At 39.0% G+C, this 19,609-nt stretch overlaps 1 protein-coding gene across 1 annotated transcript in view; it reads right to left on the bottom strand.

The window, feature by feature from the left end:
• The window catches only part of LOC128693048 (core histone macro-H2A.1), a 119,321-nt gene that overhangs the window by 45,787 nt on the left and 53,925 nt on the right, over window positions 1–19,609 (bottom strand). Inside the window, exon 7 of the mRNA XM_070092160.1 lies at window positions 7,629–7,803. Coding sequence (XP_069948261.1) covers window positions 7,629–7,803 — 175 coding nt within the window. The remainder of the gene's footprint in view (window positions 1–7,628; window positions 7,804–19,609) is intronic.

Genomic DNA, 19,609 nt, shown 5'->3' with positions numbered 1-19,609 from the left:
TTATATTCACACCACACATTGCCCTCAGACATGACATCTCCACTGCCTCCAGCCTTCTCCTCGCTGCAACATTCATCACCCACGCTTCACACCCATATAAGAGCGTTGGTAAAACTATACTCTCATACATTCCCCTCTTTGCCTCCAAGGACAAAGTTCTTTGTCTCCACAGACTCCTAAGTGCACCACTCACTCTTTTTCCCTCATCAATTCTATGATTCACCTCATCTTTCATAGACCCATCCGCTGACACGTCCACTCCCAAATATCTGAATACGTTCACCTCCTCCATACTCTCTCCCTCCAATCTGATATTCAATCTTTCATCACCTAATCTTTTTGTTATCCTCATAACCTTACTCTTTCCTGTATTCACCTTTAATTTTCTTCTTTTGCACACCCTACCAAATTGATCCACCAATCTCTGCAACTTCTCTTCAGAATCTCCCAAGAGCACAGTGTCATCGGCAAAGAGCAACTGTGACAACTCCCACTTTATGTGGGATTCTTTATCTTTTAACTCCACGCCTCTTCCTAAGACCCTCGCATTTACTTCTCTTACAACCCCATCTATAAATATATTAAACAACCACGGTGACATCACACATCCTTGTCTAAGGCCTACTTTTACTGGGAAATAATTTCCCTCTTTCCTATGTACTCTAACTTGAGCCTCACTATCCTCGTAAAAACTCTTCACTGCTTTCAGTAACCTACCTCCTACACCATACACCTGCAACATCTGCCACATTGCCCCCCTATCCACCCTGTCATACGCCTTTTCCAAATCCATAAATGCCACAAAGACCTCTTTAGCCTTATCTAAATACTGTTCACTTATATGTTTCACTGTAAACACCTGGTCCACACCCCCTACCTTTCCTAAAGCCTCCTTGTTCATCTGCTATCCTATTCTCCGTCTTACTCTTAATTCTTTCAATAATAACTCTACCATACACTTTACCAGGTATACTCAACAGACTTATCCCCCTATAATTTTTGCACTCTCTTTTATCCCCTTTGCCTTTATACAAAGGAACTATGCATGCTCTCTGCCAATCCCTAGGTACCTTACCCTCTTCCATACATTTATTAAATAATTGCACCAACCACTCCAAAACTATATCCCCACCTGCTTTTAACATTTCTGTCTTCATCCCATCAATCCCGGCTGCCTTACCCCCTTGCAGGTGTATGGTGTAGGAGGTAGGTTACTGAAAGCAGTGAAGAGTTTTTACGAGGATAGTGAATCTCAAGTTAGAGTACATAGGAAAGAGGGAAATTATTTCCCAGTAAAAGTCGGCCTTAGACAAGGATGTGTGATGTCACCGTGGTTGTTTAATATATTTATAGATGGGGTTGTAAGAGAAGTAAATGCGAGGGTCTTGACAAGAGGCGTGGAGTTAAAAGATAAAGAATCACACATAAAGTGGGAGTTGTCACAGTTGCTCTTTGCTGATGACACTGCTCTTGGAGATTCTGAAGAGAAGTTGTGTACGAATGGTATATAATACCGACAAGATGAGATTAAGACACATGTGTCTTAATCTCATCTTGTCGGTATTATATACCATTCGTACACAACTTGTCAGACACTGCAACATCATGGAATCTTAATTCTGAGGACATGTACATAACCTTCACGACTACGACAACTACTACTACAACTAACCCATCTCTTTGGGAAGGACCTACTTCCACTGGGGAATCCCGCCTACCAGTGAATATGCCCTCGTCTGCTACACCTGACGTTACTATATAAGCGCCAGGATCCTTTCTTCTGCTTAAGAATCTCCACGACTATGGTGCTCTTCGCACCTACTCCTAGGTTGAGGGACTGATTACCTCATCTTCTGTACATAGTTCTACTGTCTTCAAGTTATGTCCTAGAATTTGTATTGATAAAGCCACTGGATGGCGAAACGTCTACAATAAAGATACCCAGATGTTGCACATGTGTCTTAATCTCACCTGAAGAGAAGTTGCAGAGATTGGTGTATGAATTTGGTAGGGTGTGCAAAAGAAGAAAATTAAAAGTGAATACAGGAAAGAGTAAGGTTATGAGGATAACAAAAATATTAGATGATGAAAGATTGGATATCAGATTGGAGGAAGAGAGTATGGAGGAGGTGAATGTATTCAGATATCTGAGAGTGGACGTGTCAGCGGATGGGTCTATGAAGGATGAGGTGAATCATAGAATTGATGAGGGGAAAAGGGTGAGTGGTGCACTTAGGAGTCTGTGGAGACGAAGAACTTTGTCCTTGGAGGCAAAGAGGGGAATGTATGAGAGTATAGTTTTACCAACACTCTTATATGGGTGTGAAGCATGGGTGATGAATGTTGCAGCAAGGAGAAGGCTGGAGGCAGTGGAGATGTCATGTCTGAGGGCAATGTGTGGTGTGAATATAATGCAGAGAATTCGTAGTTTGGAAGTTAGGAGGAGGTGCGGGATTACCAAAACTGTTGTCCAGAGGGCTGAGGAAGGGTTGTTGAGGTGGTTTGGACATGTAGAGAGAATGGAGCGAAACAGAATGACTTCAAGAGTGTATCAGTCTGTAGTGGAAGGAAGGCGAGGTAGGGGTCGGCCTAGGAAAGGTTGGAGGGAATGGGTAAAGGAGGTTTTGTGTGCGAGGGGCTTGGACTTCCAGCAGGCGTGCGTGAGCGTGTTTGATAGGAGTGAATGGAGACGAATGGTTTTTAATACTTGACGTGCTGTTGGAATGTGAGCAAAGTAACATTTATGAAGGGATTCAGGGAAACCGGCAGGCCGGACTTGAGTCCTGGAGATGGGAAGTACAGTGCCTGCACTCTGAAGGAGGGGTGTTAATGTTGCAGTTTAAAAACTGTAGTGTAAAGCACCCTTCTGGCAAGACAGTGATGGAGTGAATGATGGTGAAAGTTTTTCTTTTTCGGGCCACCCTGCCTTGGTGGGAATCGGCCTGTGTGATAATAAAAATAATAAAAAAATATATATATATATATACATACATATTATATACCATATTATATACATACTGTATACCAGGAAAAGTGTACGGTAGGGTTATAATTGAAAGAATTAGAGGTAAGACAGAATGTAGGATTGCGAATGAGCAAGGAGGTTTCAGAGTGGGTAGGGGATGTGTAGATCAAGTGTTTACATTGAAGCATATATGTGAACAGTTTTTAGATAAAGGTAGGGAAGTTTTTATTGCATTTATGGATTTAGAAAAGGCATATGATAGAGTGGATAGAGGAGCAATGTGGCAGATGTTGCAAGTATATGGAATAGGTGGTAAGTTATTAAATGCTGTAAAGAGTTTTTATGAGGATAGTGAGGCTCAGGTTAGGGTGCGTAGAAGAGAGGGAGACTACTTCCCGGTAAAAGTAGGTCTTAGACAGGGATGTGTAATGTCACTATGGTTGTTTAATATATTTATAGATGGGGTTGTAAAAGAAGTAAATGCTAGGGTGTTCGGGAGACGGGTGGGATTAAATTATGGGGAATCAAATTCAAAATGGGAATTGACACAGTTACTTTTTGCTGATGATACTGTGCTTATGGGAGATTCTAAAGAAAAATTGCAAAGGTTAGTGGATGAGTTTGGGAATGTGTGTAAAGGTAGAAAGTTGAAAGTGAACATAGAAAAGAGTAAGGTGATGAGGGTATCAAATGATTTAGATAAAGAAAAATTGGATATCAAATTGGGGAGGAGGAGTATGGAAGAAGTGAATGTTTTCAGATACTTGGGAGTTGACGTGTCGGCGGATGGATTTATGAAGAATGAGGTTAATCATAGAATTGATGAGGGAAAAAAGGTGAGTGGTGCATTGAGGTATATGTGGAGTCAAAAAACGTTATCTATGGAGGCAAAGAAGGGAATGTATGAAAGTATAGTAGTACCAACACTCTTACATGGGTGTGAAGCTTGGGTTGTGAATGCAGCAGCGAGGAGATGGTTGGAGGCAGTGGAGATGTCCTGTCTTAGAGCAATGTGTGGTGTAAATATTATGCAAAAAATTCGGAGTGTGGAAATTAGGAGAAGGTATGGAGTTAATAAAAGTATTAGTTAGAGGGCTGAAGAGGGGTTGTTGAGGTGGTTTGGCTATTTGGAGAGAATGGATCAAAGCAGAATGACACACACACACACACACACAATTTTATTTTTTTAACAAGTTGGCCGTCTCCCACCGAAGCAGGGTGACCCAAAAAGAAAATACTTTTATCATCATGCAACACTTTCACCTCACTCACACATAATCACTGTTTTCGCAGAGGTGCTCAGAACACAACAGTTTAGAAGCATATACGGATAAAGATATACAACATATCCCTCCAAACTGCTAATATCCCGAACCCCTCCTTTAGAGTGCAGGCATTGTACTTCCCATTTCCAGGACTCAAGTCCGGCTATTAAAAATAACCGGTTTCCCTGAATCCCTTCAATAAATATTACCCTGCTCACACTCCAACAGATCGTCAGGTCCCAAATACCATTCGTCTCCATTCACTCCTATCGAACACGCTCATGCACGCATGCTGGAAGTCCAAGCCCCTCGCCCACAAAAACTCCTTTACCCCTTCCTTCCAGCCTTTTCAAGGCCGAGCCCTACCCCACCTTCCTTCCCCTACAGATTTATATGCTCTTCATGTCATTCTACTTTGATCCATTCTCTCTAAATGACCAAACCACCTCAAGAACCCCTCTTCAGCCCTCTGACTAATACCTTTATTAACTCCACTCCTTCTAATTTCCACACTCCGAATTTTCTGCATAATATTTACACCACACATTGCCCTTAGACAGGACATCTCCACTGCCTTCAACCGCCTCTTTGCTGCTGCATTCACAACCCAAGCTTCACACCGATATAAGAGTGTTGGTACTACTATACTTTCATACATTCCCTTTTTTGCCTCCATATATAACATTTTTTGTCTCCACATATACCTCAATGCACCACTCATCTTTTCTGCCTCATCAATTCTATGATTAACCTCATCCTTCATAAATCCATCCGCCGACACGTCAACTCCAAAGTATCTGAAAACATTCACTTCTTCCATACTCCTCCTCCCCAATTTAATATCCAATTTTTTTTTTATCTAAATCATTTGATACCCTCATCACCTTACTCTTTTCTATGTTCACTTTCAACATTCTACCTTTACGCACACTCCCAAACTCGTCCACTAACCTTTGCAATTTTTCTTTAGAATCTCCTATAAGCACAGTATCATCAGCAAAAAGTAACTGTGTCAATTCCCAATTTGTATTTAATTCCCCATAATTTAATCCCACCCCTCTCCTGAACACCCTAGCATTTACTTCTTTTACAACCCCATCTATAAATATATTAAACAACCATGTTGACATTACACATCCCTGTCTAAGACCTACTTTTACTGGGAAGTAGTCTCCCTCTCTTCTACACACCCTAACCTGAGCCTCACTATCCTCATAAAAACTCTTTACAGCATTTAGTAACTTACCACCTATTCCATATACTTGCAACATCTGAACCATTGCTCCCCTATCCACTCTATCATATGCCTTTTCTAAATCCATAAATGCAATAAAAACTTCCCTACCTTTATCTAAATACTGTTCACATATATGCTTCAATGTAAACACTTGATCTACACATCCCCTACCCACTCTGAAACCTCCTTGCTCATCCGCAATCCTACATTCTGTCTTACCTCTAATACTTTCAAATATAACTCCACCGTACACTTTTCCTGGTATACTCGGTAAACTTATTCCTCTATAATTTTTACAATCTCTTTTGTCCCCCTTCCCTTTATATAAAGGGACTATACATGGCCATTACATATTAAAGATGTTCACAGCAAGTTGCCTTCTATACAGGCAGTCATCAAAATTATGCCTATTATGGTTCATTCTTTTTTTTTTTTTTTTTTTATCACACTGGCCGATTCCCACCAAGGCAGGGTGGCCCGAAAAAGAAAAACTTTCACCATCATTCACTCTCTCACTGTCTTGCCAGAAGGGTGCTTTACACTACAGTTTTTAAACTGCAACATTAACACCCCTCCTTCAGAGTGCAGGCACTGTACTTCCCATCTCCAGGACTCAAGTCCGGCCTGCCGGTTTCCCTGAACCCCTTCATAAATGTTACTTTGTTCACACTCCAACAGCACGTCAAGTATTAAAAACCATTTGTCTCCATTCACTCCTATCAAACACGCTCACGTACGCCTACTGGAAGTCCAAGCCCCTCGCACACAAAACCTCCTTTACCCCCTCCCTCCAACCTTTCCTAGGCTGACCCCTACCCCACCTTCCTTCCACTACAGACTGATACACTCTTGAAGTCATTCTGTTTCGCTCCATTCTCTCTACATGTCCGAACCACCTCAACAACCCTTCCTTAGCCCTCTGGACAACAGTTTTGGTAATCCCGCACCTCCTCCTAACTTCCAAACTACGAATGTATGTGTGTAAACGAAAAACGACTTATATATAGAGCTCACTACCATCCGCAGTTTCGGTATCTGCGGCAGGTCCTTGGAACATACCCCCCTGCAGATATGGGGGGGGGGGGGGTTCTACTGTATTTTGAAATTAGTAGTGCTCCTCTGAAAATGAAGAGCCTTGCTGCACTAGCAAATGAGGTTGTGCAAATAAAATTTAACTTGCAATCATAAGTGTGGCAGTATTGGCTGTTTGAACAGTTTCACTGGTGCAGCTCCAAAAGATGAAGGATAAAGACAAATAACAAATAACTGAGAGGCTATGATGACTTCCCATAAAAATAAATTGATTCTGCAAACTTTTTATTTTAACCAATCTAAATATTTTTCTAGTGACAGGTTTGTTAAATATAGCAGTAAATAACCAATTAGTAAACTAAATTTTATTGCACTTTTCACACAGATTCATAATGGAAGACAATGTCATGTTGATACAACAGTACTCTATTGGTGCTCCTGAAGCTGCATCTTGAAAGCTAAAATTAAAAATGGTCCAAATCCAACCATTAGATCAAGTCATTTCAGTTCTGCACATTTACCATCATTCACACATAATCACTGTCTTTGCATAGGTGCTCAGACATGAGTTTATATGTCACTCCAAACAGCCAATATCTGAAACTCCTCCTTTAAAGTGCAGGAATTGTACTTCCCACCTCCAGGACTCAAGTCCAGCTAACCAGGGAATTAACACGCCCACACATGCCTGCTGCATGTGTGAGCATGTTATATAAGCACGAATGAAGTGTGTTAGATAGGTGTGAATGGGACGTGATGAGCTGTTGGAGTGTGAGCAGGGTAATATCTTTTGAAGGGATTTTAATAATATTACCAGTAAAACTCAAGACAACAATTTTAGGTTTTTGGTATGGCTGAAAGACTAATATAAAAGGGGAGGGAGGGTGAGAGGAAGGAGGGAGGGAAGGAGAGCAGAAGAGTAAAAGAGGGAGGGAGTGAGAGCAAAAGAGTGAAAGGGGGAAGGAGTGAGAGCAGAAGAGTGAAAGAGGGAAGGAGTGAGAGCAGAAGAGTGAAAGAGGGAAGGAGTGAGAGCAGAACAGTGAGAGGGAGGGAAAGAAAGGAGTAAACAAGTGAGACAAGAGACTAACTTAAATTAGCTACAGTTTAGCATACAAGAAGAATAACCTACTTTCCACTTCCAATGGAGGGCAGCGCCAGTGACTTGAGGTTACGAGTATCGGCAAGAACAAGGCAGTTCTTGACGCAGCGCTCCAGCTTGTCAAAAGCGTCTACATCTCCAGTAGTTGGCCCGTTGACATGGATGACCCAGCGAGCAGGAAGTTTGCACCCACTGCAAACAGCCACTATGGAGAAAGTGGTACACTGAATTGTGTTTCATAAGATTTATGCACCAATCACTGCATAATGCATCAGCATCTAAAGGAAGTCTGCAACTAAAATAAAATGTGTTTAGTTAACATTTTCTCAGTAAACAGATGATAATTCTAGGCAAGTGCTTACAGCTCTCTATTGGCAGGATGGCATTTGCTGTGAGCAAAGAAAATAACAGCACATGGAATATGAAACTCAAAATTATTACATTTATATCAAAGTATAGTATTCTCTAGATAAGAATTTCAGAATACAAATGTCATTTGCCTTAAAATAGATTTAATCAGTGTTCTTAATCTGCATATTGTTCATAAATTGCATAAAATATTGGAGGCAGGTCCTAAAATAAACAATTATAAATAGAGCAGACCATTGGTTAACTCATTTTCACCTTAACATGGTTGCAAAATTGTGGCACATTTCTGGTGAATAAGCTATATTAATCAGTTTACACACACATCTTGCACCTCACTATCTCCTACAGCTTTAAGTCCACAAGGCCTCCACCGATACCACTCCCCCACAGCTTCAAGCCCACACCTTACCCATAATTTCATGGCCCGCTCGCCCTAACACGCCCATCATCCAAACACCTATCAACACCACCCTCCACTGCTCAGTCTACATTTTCCATTCCTGAAGTCTCCCAATCCCCACCATCCTACAGTGAACCTCCTCACCCAACTGACCTAACTACTCCTTCCTAACCCCTTCCCATGTACACTCCAACACCCACACACCAACCACTAACCCCTTCTTTATAAGATCCCATACAATTGCAAAGAGCAGAACAGCTGAACAATAAAGCACCTCTGCCTGCCAGCAGAGATATAGATGTGGAATCTTTGACTGACACATCACAATACTGACCTAATAAAAAATGGGTGGCTTATTTTTTTTTTTTTTTGGGGGGGGGGGGAAAGGGGGGTGGTCTAAGGAAGGTAACCCTATCTTTAACACATGTTCTTCAATTCATTTAATACAATTTTTTGATAAAATGCCATTATCAGGAACGTAACTACTGCGTTAACTGGCTGTCAACTGTATCTTTCCTAATGACTCAAAATATTTACTTTTCCTAATTTACAAAATATGGTTTAACTTATCTTCTGGTCTATTATTATTATTATTATTATTATTATTATTATTATTATTATTATTATTCTTACTCTTTCTTTCTTTCAACACACCGGTCGTATCCCACCGAGGAGGGGTGGCCCAAAAGGAAAAACGAAAGTTTCTCCTTTTACATTTAGTAACATATACAGGTGAACGGGTCACTAGCCCCTTGCTCCTGGCATTTTAGTCGCCTCTAACGACACGCATGGCTTACGGAGGAAGAATTCTGTTCCACTTCCCCATGGATATAAGAGGATAATAAACAAGAACAAGAAGTAGAAAGAAAATAGAAGAAAACCCAGAGGGGTATGTATATATGTATGTGCTTGTACAAGTATGTGTAGTGTGACCTAAGTGTAAGTAGAAGTAGCAAGACGTACCTGAAATCTTGCATGTTTATGAGACAGAAAAAAGACACCAGCAATCCTACCATCATGTAAAACAATTACAGGTTTCCGTTTTACACTCACTTGGCAGAACGGTAGTACCTCCCTGGGTGGTTGCTGTCTACCAACCTACTACCTCAAATTATTATTATTATTATTATTTTCTTTTACTAGCTAATACCAGCTACCTCAAATACTTTTTACTTTTTAATTGCTTTTAATTGGTCATAATTTTGTGTTGCAAGTCAAATCTTACTCCAAATTAATGTTATTCATGGTTGCTACCTGTCCATTTAATTCAGCTTACCACTACTTTTTTAATCCCCTTTATATTGTGTGAGCAATTAGTGTATATTCCAATTACATTATTGTGCGAGTCCCAAAACTATCTTTTACTAGCTAGTACCAGCTACCTCATATTTCTCTACTTTTTATAGTGCAATTAATTGCTCAACTTATTATACATTACAAATTAGATCTTACTCCCAAATCAATATTATATCATAGTGACTATCTGTCCATTGAACTTTGTTCACCATTACTTAATTTAGTCCCTTATATATTTTCTCCTTTATTTTAGCTTTATATAACTAACTTTATTCATATATTCACAATTGTTAAAATAATCAAGGTGTTATTCTCAGGTGCTAAAGTGTAATAAGTTCACCATTTTGCCATTATATTATATCACAGTGATTATCTGTCCATTGAACTTGGTTTACTTAATTTAGTCCCTTATATATTTTCTCCCTTATTTTAGCTTTAAATAACTACCTCAGTTCATATATTCACAATTGTTAAAATAATCAAAGTGCTATTCTCAGGGGCTAAAGTGTAATAAGTTCACTATTTTGCCATTAAAATACTCCAGGTGCTATAGACTACCTCAGGTGCTACTGATTTTGCTTTTAATGCATTCTTTTACTATTACATATCCATTAGCTCCTTTATTTTAACTGTAATTATCTACTGTAGTTCATAAACTCACTTGTTAAAATAATTAAGGTGCTATTAGATACTTAAGTGTATAACTGAATTATCAATTCTGTAATAATAATTAGATTAATCACGGTGTCTTAGTCATAAGTCTAGTTGTAGATTCAATATATATCTTATATCATTTTACTCAGAAAATCTAGTTTGTAAAATTACTCTCATCCTATGATTACAGGCATAGATCCTGATGTAAAATTTTTACAAAATGAATTACACGAATCAACCAGTAACTGTAATTACTACACAGCAGACCAAGCAAAGACATTACTCAGTGCAAACAATAACATAACCATCTTTAACTACAATGTCAGATCCTTGAGCAAACATTATGATGACCTCACAGCATTACTCAGTTCCCTTCATTCCAATATATCAATCATCACACTCACAGAAACCTGGCTTAAGCCTGATATTACAGATTTCTATACCATTCCTGGCTACATGGCCATACACAACTGTAGAACAGACCAGCAAGGGGAAGGAACAGCTATATACTATTCAAATCAACTCAAATGCATCAATAAATCTTGCACAAGGGATGAACATGGAGAATATATCATAGCCAAATTTAAATCAAAAGACCTGCAAAAACCCCTCACAGTTATAAACATCTACAGAGTACCACAGTCAAACATTTATCACTTAACCCTTTGAGGGTTTTGGTCATACTAGTATGTCTTACGCATAGGGGTTTTTGACGTACTAGTACTCATAAATTCTAGCGGCCTCAAATCTAGTGGGAGAAAGCTGGTAGGCCTTCATATGAAAGAATGGGTCTATGTGGTCAGTGTGCACAGTCTAAAAAAAATCCTGCAGCACACAGTGCATAATGAGAGAAAAAAACTTTGACCATTTTTTTTTAATAAATCAGCGACTTTGCAGTGTATTTTCGTATGGTATTTATTGTTGTATTCTAGTTTTCTTGGTCTCATTTTATAGAATGGAAGACATATTACAGAAATTGAAATGATTTTGACTGGTTTTACAATGAAAGATACCTTGAAATTGAGCTCAAAGTAGCAGAAATGTTCGATTTTTACCAAACTTCAAAAGTAAACAAATCGTGCCAAGCGTGCAATACACGTCAACTGGTGAGTCTAATATTCTTTTACAAGTGCACCAATAATATTTATACCATTTTTTACACTAATGCAGTAGTCTGCATAACAGTAAATCTTATATTTTTTGTGAGAATAAAAATTCAAAGTGGAAAGCAAAAGAATATAAGAGGGGCCTTGAGACTTGACTAATGACTAGAGGAAATGTCATTTTAGTGCCAGGAATGTCTTTCTTGTTTATTCTGGACCCTATTCGGAAACTGGCATCTTTTGAAATTTGTGTGAAATTGGCAAAAGTGCTAAATTCTGACCACTGTACTGGATAGTTGAATTTATAAATGGGTGGTTTCTTGCACCCATTCGATAGAAAAAATGGAGTTCTAGCGAAATATTCATGTTTTTTGTCGACTAGTACAGGGAAATTGTCCGAAAATGGGGCTCAAAGTGGGCAAAATCGCCGATGCGTAAACATCGCCAAGACAGCTAACTTTGCGAGAGCATAATTCCGTACGTTTTCTATCAAATTTCAAACTTTTGGTGTCTTTAAGTTCGGGAAAAGATTCTCTATCTTTTCATAAGAGAAAATAATTTTTTTTTTTTTTAAATTTGGCCGACCCTGAGAACGAGTTTCGGAGAGGGCCTGTCGACCCTCAAAGGGTTAAGTGAAAAACTAGGAAACATGATTACTGATGCACACATGAATAAAGACCACCTACTACTAACAGGTGATTTCAACATAAACATACTACACGACCAGGACCCACAGGTAACTGAATTCACAAACACAATGAGTAACTGCCTGTTGCTACCAACAATATCTAAACCTACAAGAATCTTCGAGACAAGCATATCCTTAATAGACCACATCTGGACAAACACCATATCCCCTTTAAAATCAGGCATAATTACAGACAACATACAGACCACTACCCAACCTTTCTCATAACTAATCTGGGCAAACTACCACAAGACATTACTAAAGTAACCTTCAGACTACATAACGAGACAGCAGTTAACAACTTTATAGCAGCTATGAATAACATCGATTGGCAAAATGAGCTTGAAACATATACAGAAATGAATGAATGTATAAATAATTTTCTAAAAAAAAAAGCCCAATGCCTCTATAACAGACATTGCCCCAGAAAAACTAAACAGATCACAGCAAAGAGACTGAATAACCCCTGGCTAACACCAAGCATCCTCAAATCCATTAACACAAAGCACAAATATGAAAAACAGTATAGAATGGGTCAAATAACTAGAGAACAGTCGAAAAATTACTCGTCAGCACTTACCAGCCTGATAAGGTCAAAAAAAATTGTATTATGAAAATAGATTACATAACATCAAAGGTGATATGAAAAAAACCTGGAAAACTCTATCTGAAATTCTTGGAACTAAAAAGTTATCCAAAAACAAAGCAATCAAACTAACAAAATCAGAAGAACCCCTACTCACTCCAACCGAAACAGCAAACAGACTTAATGCTTTCTTCTCCACCACTGGAAAAAATCTAGCAAACAAAATACCAAGCACAAACGCCCATCCATCAGACTACCCTCATAGGAACCTACCCAAATACGCTATTCCTAGCTCCAACCAACCCCACTGAAATTGTGTTCATAATAAACACACTTAAAAACAAGGCAGGAGACATAAACAACTTGCCTGCTTTTATGTACAAAAAAGCTTCTCAAGTATTGTCACCAATTACTGCAACGCTCTTTAACAAATCCTTTGAATCATCTACCTTCTCAACAATCCTCAAAATAGCGAGGGTCACTCCGATCCATAAAGGAGGTGACCAAGCTGACTTGAATAACTATAGACCAATATCTAACTTACCACTGTTCTCTAAAATCTTTGAAAAATTAATTCATAGACGGATCTATTCCTACCTCGTTTCACACAACATATTAAACCCTTGTCAGTTTGAATTCAGGAATAATAAAAGCACAAAAGACGCTATCATACACATGCTAGAACTAATATATACCGCACTTGAAAAGAAAGAAGTCCTGCTGGGCATTTTCATTGATTTACGTAAAGCTTTCGATACAGTTGACCATGAACCACTGTACTCCAAATTAATGCACTATGGTATCAGAGGCCACTCCCTCAACTACCTAAAGTCATACCTTAGTAACAGAACTCAATATGTGTATGCAAATGATGCAAACTCCTCCACCCAACCAATCACAGTAGGAGTCCCACAAGGAAGCATCCTTGGACCACTCCTCTTTCTCATCTACATCAATGATCTACCGAATGCATCACAGCTACTCAAACCCATATTATTTGCAGATGACACTACATATGTATTTTCCCACCCAAACACAGTCATACAAGCAAACACAGTCAATGTTGAATTACAGAAAATATCTGCCTGGATGATGACTAACAAACTTACCCTGAACACTGATAAAACCTATTTCATTCAGTTTGGAAACAAAGCTGCAAATGATCCAATTAACATTACGCTAAATGGATCATCAGTCACAAGACTCACAGAGGGAAAATTCTTAGGTATCCACCTTGGCAGTAGCCTTAAGTTCGGGACACACATACAACAAATCACCAAGAAAATCTCCAAGACTGTAGGCATACTATCAAAGATAAGGTACTATGTTCCACAATCAGCTCTCCTGGCACTGTACCATTCACTCATATACCCTTATCTTACATATGGAATTTGTGCATGGGGATCAACAACATCCAATCACCTAAAACCCCTAATAACCCAGCAAAAGGCAGCAGTAAGAATGATAAATTCCCACTCCCGTCAGCATACTCCACCAATTTTCTTTGCATTGCAACCCACTATTGTATATATACAATCTCAATGTACTGTTTGCAAAGACATTAAATAAATAAATAAATAATAATTACAGTAAAATGGTAATAAATCTTGAATTTAATATAATCAGTTTCTATATTCTTATACTATAACCAAGTTTATTAAAAACCACCACCATCTCTGCATTTTTTTTTTTACTCATCGGCTGTTTCCCACCAAGGCAGGGTGACCCAAAAAGAAAGAAAAAACCCGAAAAGAAGGAAAACACTTTCATCATCTTTCAACGCACTCACCATCATTCACACATGACCACTGTCTTTGCAGAGGCACTCAGATACGACAATTTAGGTGTCCCTCCAAACAGCCAATATCCCAAACCCCTCCTTTAAATTGAAGGCATTGTACTTCCCACCTACAGGACTCAAGTCAGCTAACTGGTTTCCCTAAATCCCTTCACAAAATATTACCCTGCTCACACTCCAACAGCTCATCAGGTCCCAAAAACCATTCATCTCCATTCACTAATGTGCTCATGCACGCTTGCTGGAAGGCCAAGCCCCTCGCCCACAAAATCTCCTTTACCCCTTCCCTCCAACCTTTCCTAGGGCGACCCCTACCCCGCCTTCCTTCCCCTGCAGATTTATACGCTGTCCAAGTCATTCTACTTTGTTCCATTCTCTCTAAATGACCAAACTACCTCAACTGAATTTATTAATTCTAATTTTAATTATATTGGTAAAGAACATTGTTCTTATAAAAAAATTAAATTTTTATCTCAACTTTTAGTTATATAAGCATTAAGAGCTACAGATATTAATGTTTATATAATTAAAAGTGATATGGGTAGAGATGGTGGTGGTGATTTTCATGAAGCTGACTATACAAATTTTGTCTGATTATAACAAATTCAGATTATCTGATAAGACTTTTACACAGTAAATGCTCATAATCTGACCCTACAGAGCAATTCTGGCTATACGCTACTAAACAATCATAACAGTTTCCTTTTACAGAATGAGGAAACTCTTAATAATATACTCCTTAAGCAAGGAAGCCTCAAGTAATGATCAAAACATCGGTAGGCAGCTTTGGTTTTTTTTTTTCCCTCTAACTCAAAACAGGCCTATGGCCAGGCAGATCCACTGCTTCAAGAGAGGACACAGCACCTCCCCTTTTTGAACTGCCACTCACACCACCTACAGTTTCATTCTAAGTGTTGCATGTAGTACTGACTTTGTGGTTACTGAATGATTTTGACTTCTTCATCACACTATCTTGCTTCCAAATATTAACCCTTTCACTGTCAAGACCCTTACTCACAAACTTGCTCTCAGTGTCGTAGAATTAAAAAAAAAATGAAATTCAAAATGGAAAACTCTTGCTTTCCATTTTGAATTTTATTCACACAAAAAATAGATTTACTGTTATGCAGACTACTGCATTATTATATATATATATATATTTTTTTTTTCAACAAGTCGGCCATCTCCCACCGAGGCAGGGTGACCCAAAAAGAAAATACTTTCATCATTCAACACTTTCACCTCACTCACACATAATCACTGTTTTTGCAGAGGTGCTCAGAACACAACAGTTTAGAAGCATATACATATAAAGATACACAACATATCCCTCCAAACTGCTAATATCCCAAAACCCCTCCTTTAGAGTGCAGGGATTGCACTTCCCATTTCCAGGACTCAAGTCCGGCTATATAAAAATAACCGGTTTCCCTGAATCCCTTCACTAAATATTACCCTGCTCATACTACAACAGATCGTCAGGTCCGAAATACCATTCGTCTCCATTCACTCCTATTGAACACGCTCATGCACGCCTGCTCGAAGTCCAAGCCCCTCGCCCACAAAACCTCCCTCACCCCTTCCTTCCAACCTTTTCGAGGACGACCCCTACCCCGCCTTCCTTCTCCTACAGATTTAAATGCTCTCCATGTCATTCTACTTTGATCCATTCTCTCTAAATGACCAAACCACCTCAACAACCCCTCTTCAGCCCTCTGACTAATACTTTTATTAACTCCACACCTTCTCCTAATTTCCACACTCCGAATTTTCTTCATAATATTTACACCACACATTGCCCTTAGACAGGACATCTCCACTGCCTCCAACCGCCTCCTCGCTGCTGCATTCACAACCCAAGCTTCACACCCATATATAATTGTATAAATAATGTCAACCCATTCATGACTGCATATTAGACTGGCCAGTTGGACACACACTGAGCTCAATTTCAAGGTACTGTTCACTGTGAAACCAATCAAAACCATCTCTATTTCTGTAATATATCTTCCATTCTATCAAATAAGACCAAGAAAATGAGAATACAACCATAAATACTATATGAAAATACACCTCAAAGTCTGCATTTTAATCCAAAAACAGTTGGAGTTTTTTTTTCTCATTATGCACTGCGTGCTGCAGGATTTTTTTTATACTGCGCATACTGACCAAGTAGACCCATTCTCTCACATGTAGCTCTACCAGCTTTCTCCTGCTAGAATTTTGGGGTATTAATACGTCACCAACACTGGCTTGTAAGCCGTACCTATATGTCACCAACAGTGAAAGGATTAACCATCGTACCCAAGAGGAATACTTGTAATATTAGAGGTGCTAAGAAGAATAAACAATCTCTGGTGGTATTAAAGAAAGCAAAAATTCCAGACAAACTTGCCAAGAAGAATAAACAATCTCTGGTGGTATTAAAGAAAGAAAAAATTTCAGATAAACTTGAAGGTGAGTCACATTCAACAAAGGATGCATGATTTTTTTTTATCTGGGAGAATCACCAACTCATACAGTTAGAGACAATGAGAAGAATCTAAGAACTTGTGAAATCAGTAAGGGCAGAGAGGGATGTAGTGAAAAAAATGAGATCCATACAGCTAAATAAGACAGAAATGTTATGCAATGTGTATACTGAAGAGAAGACAACAGCAGGTGCCCCACATAGTGCCTAAAGTAAAATGAGATGATTTAATGCACATTTTGTGTGGGGGTTGCAGTTTCTGAAGAAGCATTTCTGCATCAGAATCAGAGTTTCTGAGAAGACCATCTGGAATAAGTTAAACCATATTCCCACTGTCCTGTCTCAAATGTTTAAACAGGGCAATAAAATTTCTAGCCAAGCACATAAATATGAATATGAGGGCGAGGAATGAGTTTGTAATAATGATAAGAGATAAAAATTTTTTATAAATCCAAGTGGAGGTGGGAAGTACAATGCCTGCACTTTAAAGGAGGGGCATCTAAACTGTTGTATCTGAGTGCTTCTGCAAAGACAGTGATTTTGTAAGAATGATGGTGAAAGTGTTCAACAATGATGAAAGTTTTTACTTTCTTTTTGGGTCACCCTGCCTCGGAGGGAAACAGCCGTGTTAAAAAAATAAGTAAATAAATAAATCCAAATGAAAAGAATGTCAGAATTACAGTAAATACCTGATATAACAGATTAATGGGAAGGGGGGAGTGTCAGTCATATCAAAATGATGTTTAAATTAGCAAAAAGTGTACTAAAGTATGGTACTGTATACATACTTAATATAGTACTGCACACACAATTTACAGATGTACTGCAATAAACATTGAAAATAAAGTTGTGCTAAAAGTATAATATAACCAGTAATTTTGCCTATACAGTGAACCCTCGGTTAAAGGACATAAGTGCAACTAATGTGACATTTTATTGTGGCAATGCTTCGCTCTCCAGGAGCTTTGTCAAGAAAGCGAAACATTGCCACAATAAAATGTCACATTAGTTGTACTTGTGTCCTTTTACTTTACATATTGTCGGCAATTCTACCTACATATGTAGGTAGAACCCTCGGTTATCGGCCGTTCTGCTTATTGGACAGTTTTTTGGCTTCGGTTATCGACTGTGTTGGATGCTTATCGGCCAGCGACACTAGTGTGTTCCTGAGTCAGTGTAGCTGTGTCGCTGGCCGAGTGAGGAAACTTCTGCTCATTCATCCAAACATTTCGCTATAAATCTTTGTTATTAAGTGCAACTGCGAAATAAGTAAGCATGGCCCCAAAGAAAGTTCCAAGTAAAGTTCCTGTGGTAAAGAAAGTGAGAAACACAATGGAATTTAAGAGAGAAGGGATTGAAAAATTTTAGAGTGGTATGTGAGTGTTGAAACTTAGCAGGACGTATGGGAAAAACAAATCTACCATCACTTCCGTCCTTGTAAAGAACAAATCAAGGAAGCTGATGTTGCGAAAGAAGTAAATGTGATAATGAAACAAAGGTCACCAATAATGGAAGATATGGAAGAGTTATTATTGTTGTGGATCAGGGAAAAACAATTAGCAGGAGATAGTGTTGTGGAGTCAGTGATTTATGAGAAGGCAAAGCAGTTGTATGCAGATCTTGTAAATAAAATGCCTGGAACAAGTGCTGCTGTTAGTGAATTTAGAGTCAGCAAAGGCTGGTTTGAGAGATTTAAGAAGTGCAGTGGTATACACAGTGTGGTAAGGCATGGAGAGGCTGTAAGTTCTGACAAATGTGTGACTGAAAAATTTGTGCAAGATTTCAAGGGGTATGTAGAGGCTAAAGGAATCCTTCCCCAACATGTGTTCAATTGTGACGAAACAGGCCTGTTTTGGAAGAAAATGCCAAAGAGGACCTACATTATGCAGGAGGAAAAGGCCCTGCCTGGACACAAGCCTATGAAAGACAGGCTTATTTTTTTGTTCTGTGCTAACACTACTGGGGATTTCAAAGTGAAGCCTTGACTGGTGTATCACTCTGAAAATCCCAGTGTTCAAGAAACACAATGTTTTCAAGAGTAAATTTTGTGTGATGTGGAGGACTAACAATAATGCATGGGTCACAAGGCAAATTTTCAAAGAGTGTGTGTATGATGTCTTTGTCCCTAGTGTGAAAAAATACCTCCTGGAACATAAATTGCCACTCAAGTGCCTCCTGATAATATACAATGCTCCTGCTCATCCTCTAAACTTGGTAGACCTATTGTCTGTGGAATTCTGTTTCATCTCAGTGAAGTTCTTGCCTCCTAACACCACTCCTTTCATCCAGCCCATGGACCAGCAGGTCATTTCTAACTCCAAAAAACTGTACACCAAAGCAGTGTTTCAAAGGTGCTTTGAAGAGACCTCGCACACAGATTTGACCCTAAGAGAGTTCTGGAGGAATCACTTCAATATCCTCTACTGCATAAGCCTTATAGGTAAGGCTTGGGAGGAATTGACTTCCAGGACTTGGAACTCTGCTTGGAGAAAATTGTGGCCAAAATGTGTCCAAGAGGGATTCTGAAGGGTTTGGGGCTGACCTTGAGGACCCTATGCCTGTTGTGGAATTCACTGTATCTCTGGGCAAGTCCATGGGGTTGGAGGTTAGTGCTGAGGATGTGGAAGAGTTGGAGGAGGACCACAGG

This window comes from Cherax quadricarinatus, chromosome 38 (assembly GCF_038502225.1).
Source record: "Cherax quadricarinatus isolate ZL_2023a chromosome 38, ASM3850222v1, whole genome shotgun sequence".
Classification (NCBI taxonomy): domain Eukaryota; kingdom Metazoa; phylum Arthropoda; class Malacostraca; order Decapoda; family Parastacidae; genus Cherax; species Cherax quadricarinatus.
The sequence above is the reverse complement of the archived record's forward strand: the minus strand, read 5'-3'. Positions and strand labels throughout refer to the sequence as shown.